Here is a 6145-nt window from a genome sequence, read left to right as displayed (position 1 = left end):
TTTGGAGATTGCGTTTTCTTGCTATCGTGTTGTCTTTCTATTATTACTTTCATGCTATTCACCGCAGTCACCGGGAAATCATTGAACCCATGTTGCTGTTGATTCCCAAAGCAAAGGGGTTGACTGTCTCTGCTGGCAACTGTATGAAAAATCAACAAGAAACTATTTGTGGTGTTAATGAAAGAATAATCTGCAATGCAACAGCAACGTGATGGTCTTAACACGTCGATTAAAGTGGATTTGACACTAAAAGGGGTTAAGACAATGAATTAACTGGCAGCATCAACCTTACTTCTATTCCTTACTGTTGCTTGTAGTAATGTGCTAAAGTACCACAAAGATGTTTTATAAAGTCCTGTAAAAAAAAAAGTGAAAATACCTCATGATTCTATAGGTTTTAAGTGGGAGAGTAGCAGTCAGGTGCTACTGATGCAATGAACTTGACTTATTGATAAACAAGTGTATTTGTAAAAGCTACACTTTTGGCACTTCACTCGATTTAGATGAGTGTCAACATATTGCCAAGGAGGAGAAGCTTCAGTAATTATCTGTCCTTTATGCACAGCACCACATTTTCATTTTATTTGTCGAAAACCAGGCACAGCATATCGGCCTAAACGCCTCGTTCCAACGCTCAAGCATGGTTGTGGAGATCTGATGATTTGAGTTTTATTTCAGCCACAGGACCTGGAGACCTTGCAGTAATTGAGATGACCATAAATATATATATATATTTACTGCCATAGATATATGAAAAACAGTATTTTAGAGTCAAATGTGACGACATCTGTTTGACAGCTGAAGCTTGCAACGGGACGACGACCCGAAGCACGGCAGCAAATCTATAGCAGAATGTTAAGGTGAATCAAATCAATCCATTTTCTATTCTCGCTTACTCTAATTTTGGGTCGCAGGGGTGCTGGAGCTTATCCCAGCTGTCACTGGGTGAGAGGCGGGGTACACCCTGGACACCAATGAACCCAACATGCATGTTTTTGGACAGTGGGAGGAAGCCAGAGTACCGAGAGAGTACGGGGAGACGAAGCAAACGCCACACAGAAAGCCCTCAGCTGGGAATCGAAACTCGTGCTAACCACCACACCACCGTGCAGCTTATAAATCACATGTAATGTAACAAATAAACTTTATCACACCAGCCTTAGTCAGCTTTAAAGCCACAGATGCATTATTCCTGTGAAATAGCATACGCCACAACTAGAGCAGCATCGCTGTCACATTTTAAGAAGTGATTTCATGTAGTTTCACTATGTTTTGTTGCTATTAGACTGTGAACAAAAGGTGATGAAATGGAGAGATGTCATTCTTAACTGTGTACAATCTGATGACTGAGAGTCATTAATTGGACACACACAACACAACTACAGTTTTGATAAACACTGTAACCCAATTATTGGCTCCCTGTTAAATTCAAAATAGAATTCTTCTCCTCACATAAAGAGCTCTTCAAAACCAAGCTCCATCATATCTCAAAGATCTCATTGTCCAATATTTTCCCAACAGGGTGCTTCGCTCTCAGACTGCAGGTCTATTGTGGTTTCCAGAGTTTCTAAAAGTGGAATGGGAGGCAAAACCTTCAGTTATCAGGCCCGTCTCTGTGGAACCAAATGGTAGTTTGGGTTCAGGAAGCAGATCCCTCTCTACCTTTAAGATTAGGCTAAAAAAGTTGATTAAGATTCTCAATCATACAGGTCATCGTAATCATTAGAGCTTAAATAAGATCAACTAGACTTCTTTTTGGATCTTGAAGACATTTCACCTCTCATCCGAAAGGCTTCTTCAGTTCTGAACAAGATGGTGGGGAGTATCAGCATATAAGCAGAGAGGGTCTTAAGGCAATATATATATATATATAAATATATATATATTATTTTTTCAAAAGAGAAATTGATTATATAATAAAATCAATATATCAATATAAATATCAATGTAATAAAAAATCTTGAATCTATAAGAATTCTATATATTCTATATATTTGAAAGCATAAATATGTAAGTTCGTTTAGTTCCGCTGTTTTTCGTTTTGTTTCCCTTATTTTCAAAGAGTAAAAAAACACTTTTAACACATACTTTGTAAAGGTTGATATTTTTTTAAGGAACTGACGTCATTTTTGTGCGCCCGCGGGTGGACAGGTCAGTGGGCTGCTGAGGGACGCCGGGTACCTTGTCAAATGAAATCCTCGCCGTTGCTGAGTCGTCTCACTCACGCAGGTCATTCTTTATCACGGAAGACGAGGTCCGACGTACAGCGAAACCTGCAGACATGTCGTACTGCAAGCAAGAAGGTAAATTGAATCCTTTTGAGAGATATTTCCTCTCCATGTCTGGGCAATGTCAGGGATCGAGCCACCATGCTAGGCTAACATTTAGAGAATTGTCAGCGAGTTAGCTAACCGTCTACGGAGGAATGCTGAATGCTCTTGTGTTAAATAGGTTTGCAAATAAGCTCTGGAGTTGTAGTAAGTTAATGAAAAATAAAACATTCCCGCATTAACACGACTTGCAAGTCACATGTCGAGGTGTCAAACTGCTACTGGCAATGCTGTGGTCTACTCGAGTTAAAACAGCGTTGGGGCCACAGTGGTCACCGTCAGTTTAATGTAACTGTAACACTCAGAATTTGTTCCATTAATTGAAGAACAGAAATTGACATCACAAACATCAATTTACCTTGTGAGTTTATGTGATCAATGTCGTTTATGTTTTCATTTAAGGTAAGGATCGTATCATCTTTGTGACCAAGGAGGACCATGAGACACCCAGCAACGCTGAGCTGATCGCAGATGACCCAAACGATCCCTATGAAGAGCAGGGTGCGTCGTCTGTTGTCCTGTGTAGACCAACAGCATGTATTTATTATTATGTTGTTACAAGTTTCAGTTTTCTTCTAAGAATGGCTCTCAGAATTGGGACCAATGAAGGTTGAATTAGTTCACTTTTCCTTTCTAATCTGTCATTTAGTTTTGTTCTTTTCACACACAACCTTTTGAAATCGTAGGTTTTTCCAACTTTATAATCAGCAGTTTCCAGTTAAGTGCATTTCAGCTCATTTCACATAGGAAATTTTAATGGGCTCGTTACTCTTTTAAAGTGATTGCAGTAATTTATTCAGGCACTGGTCACTTATCTTGTAATGTTCCTCAGGTTTCATTCAGATCTGCTTGTGAAAGTGATGGAAAGAGCTGTGGCGGCGTCCAATATTTTCCATTCATGCAAGAGTTGACGGTAACTTTAGTCAGGTGCTAAATGGAAGTATTTATTATGGAAACAGTTGTATCCCCCCAAAAAATAATGTAATTAGCAAACCAAGCAGGCAGTAGTTGTGCAAAACAGACGGTGGATGACAGCAGGTGAAAATATCAACATGCAAGGTTTTAATTCTACTAAGGATATGACGTAGCTGTTATCAGCTTATGAGAAACATGATCTTTTGTCTCACCTGTCAGAAGAGAAGCTTCAGCATCACACAAATATCTTTTAAGTCTTTCTAAAGTTACGGTTATCTCATAACAATATGTTGTTTTACTGTAAAAAGTAACTGCAGGTTAACAAACATGCAGCACTGCTTTTGTTTTTTTGTTATGATGTTCACTTCTGCCAGGGAGCAATTCAAACATGACACCAACATGCTCAGATTGGTGGGCCCTTCTCACGCATAATTAGCATTTTAATTGGCACAAAAAAGACCTCATTCACCTGCCGCTGTTCCATTGTGGTAATTCACTCATACTAAACAGCTGTGAATCAACTTCACCCCCCAAATCCCATTCCATATCTGCCTTTTCACATATGCACAACAAAGGCGCCATCAGTCCTGACTTCTAAGTCGTAAATGAAAAAAGCATTTTGAAAGAGGCTTTAGAAATATGGAAGATGGTAGAACCTGGATTTAAGCCCACAACTGATTCTTGGATTGTATCTTTGAAGTGCTTTGAGATGGCATTTGTTGTAATTTGGGCGCTATATGGATTAAATTTAATTAAAATAAATTTAATTTGATGGCAGAGGTGTAAACCTGTCAATGCTCACTATTTTCAACCCGAAATCATCATCTTTGTATCACAGAAACATCTTGATCATGTGAAGTCAAAAATGGAAATATCTCCCATCTCTTAGGTCTGTACCATTCAAATAACTTTAGAAACTCCATGTCTGACAAAGACGTAAATCTTTAAGAATCTCTCTCACAAGCTTGTCACAGTTCAAATGGGGTAATAGTCTTCATACTTATTGGAAATAACCCCCGCGACACCATCTCAACTTATCTTGTTTGAAAAATTAAAAGTCTGTCCCTTAGTTTGGGCCTGTCGTATGTCTCTTTAATTAGTGATACGGCAAAAGTCAGAGGTCTTTCTAGTTATGATTTATTCTGAAGCAAATGCTCAAAACCATTTAAACTGCCACTAAGGATGCATGCATGCAAGTTGATCAGCTTTAAGCAGCACTTGCTTAAGAACACAAGCTCACTATGCCACAACTGTCATCGGATTTTCATTTAGACTTGAACAAAGTTCATTGTGGTGTACAGGAATAATTTACCAACAATGTTTTCCAGAGAAAAAATACTCAGAAAAACGGCACATACACAAAATCTTTGATGTGAGATGACCAAAACTAACCAGTGCTGTTGTCTGGTTTCTGTAGGCCTGATCCTGCCTACTGGAGACATAAACTGGAACTGCCCGTGCCTGGGTGGTATGGCCAGTGGACCCTGTGGCTCTCAGTTCAAAGAGGCATTCTCGTGCTTCCACTACAGCAAGGAAGAGGTCAAGGGCTCTGAGTGCATTGACCAGTTCCGTAGCATGCAGGAGTGCATGCAGAGTTACCCCGAGCTCTATCCACAGGAGGAAGATAAAGAAAGCTCCTCAAAAGCAGAATCCCAGTCTGGCTCTGCTTCTGCTGACAACTCTGCCTTATTGTCAGAGAATGACTCTACTCCATCCACTTCAGTGGTGTCTTCTGACAGCATGGCACCTACAGACAACCAGGCTGCAAGCTAAAGCCACTCAGCCTGTCATCAATGACTCTATGAGCTGCTCTGATTGGCCCATTTGAGCTTCAGAGAAGGCTCACTGACACAGCTTTGACACTCATGGGAAATGCTTGTGGGCCAACAGAGGAAGACCTGTGAAGAAATGTAATTTATTTTCAAAAGTTTTGGCTGCTTTGTTTTCTGAGCACTTAGAAATTGTTAAATAATATGATTAATGAGAATGAGTGAAGGTGTTTCCTGCAGCTGAAAGTCTCACATGACAGCATATGCAACAGGAATTTTAATTGGCTGCTAAATACAAAAAAAGTATTTCGTTAGCATTCAGTGTGATTGTTTTCCTGGTAAAATCAGCTGGTCGGGAGTATCAATTAATCCCTTTTTATAACTAATTATCCAAAATTGACAGAAGTTTAAGCGAAAATCTTTTAGCTGAGTAGTGTTCACAGGTTTTACCTGAAACAAATAGGGTATTTATACTCTTACTTCAACATGCTTTTCACCAATTAAGTGAGCAACACATTTGACAAGAGAGCGGCTGATTTGAACCATTTACCACGTTTTAATGTCTCTAACTGAGCTCATTGTCACAGAGAAACTTCAGGGTCTTCATTTTTTGCTGTACGAACAACAATAAGTCTTTCTGTCCTGTCATTTACATGCGACTGGATAAATGTTTTTGTTGTCTTAACAGTGTCTCGAGTCGTCAGTTGGATGTTGTCGTCATTCAAGCTTTAAAAGTGTTTTGCACTAAAGTGTCCAGATGAAAAGATTTCTCTTATAATTTCTGCTGTCATTTTCTGTTCAGGTGACGACAAAAAAAAACATCTGAAGTACTTATGGGATAAATATTTGCATTTATTAGTCAACAACAGAAAGATGGCAGAAGGGGAAGAATAGGAAACAAAAACCTTAGCCTGATGTGACCTGGAGATGTTTCAAAGATCCAAAAAGGAATATTCATGAACTAATATGAAGCGTCTGTTTCACATGTTTTATATAGATAAATAACAGCTTACTTCTCTTGTACATTGTTCTCTTGAAAAAGGAAATATTCTTTGAAGAATTGTTAAGACTTTGAGTGTAACAAATCAAGGTATTTTACAACATAAGTAAGATCTGAAATGGACTTGGCTG

The 6145-nt window shown here is 38.9% G+C and overlaps 1 protein-coding gene across 1 annotated transcript; it reads left to right on the top strand.

The window, feature by feature from the left end:
- Positions 1–2137: 2137 nt before the first annotated feature.
- On the top strand, positions 2138–5699 carry chchd4a (coiled-coil-helix-coiled-coil-helix domain containing 4a). Its single transcript, XM_075460384.1, has 3 exons — positions 2138–2303; positions 2733–2831; positions 4663–5699. The coding sequence occupies exons 1-3, from the start codon at positions 2282–2284 to the stop codon at positions 5016–5018; spliced, it is 477 nt and encodes a 158-aa protein (XP_075316499.1). The 5' UTR covers positions 2138–2281; the 3' UTR covers positions 5019–5699.
- The last annotated feature ends 446 nt before the right edge of the window (positions 5700–6145 follow it).

The sequence above is a fragment of the Odontesthes bonariensis genome, chromosome 3, assembly GCF_027942865.1.
Source record: "Odontesthes bonariensis isolate fOdoBon6 chromosome 3, fOdoBon6.hap1, whole genome shotgun sequence".
Taxonomy (NCBI): Eukaryota; Metazoa; Chordata; class Actinopteri; order Atheriniformes; family Atherinopsidae; genus Odontesthes; species Odontesthes bonariensis.
Note: the sequence above shows the minus strand (reverse complement) of the source record. Positions and strands in the feature narration are given on the sequence as shown.

Coding starts and splice junctions, on each gene's coding strand:
- chchd4a (XM_075460384.1), top strand. CDS start 2,282: ATGTCGTACTGCAAGCAAGAAG. Junction 2,304..2,732: donor GTCGTACTGCAAGCAAGAAG/GTAAATTGAATC, acceptor TTTTCATTTAAG/GTAAGGATCGTATCATCTTT. Junction 2,832..4,662: donor CGATCCCTATGAAGAGCAGG/GTGCGTCGTCTG, acceptor TGGTTTCTGTAG/GCCTGATCCTGCCTACTGGA.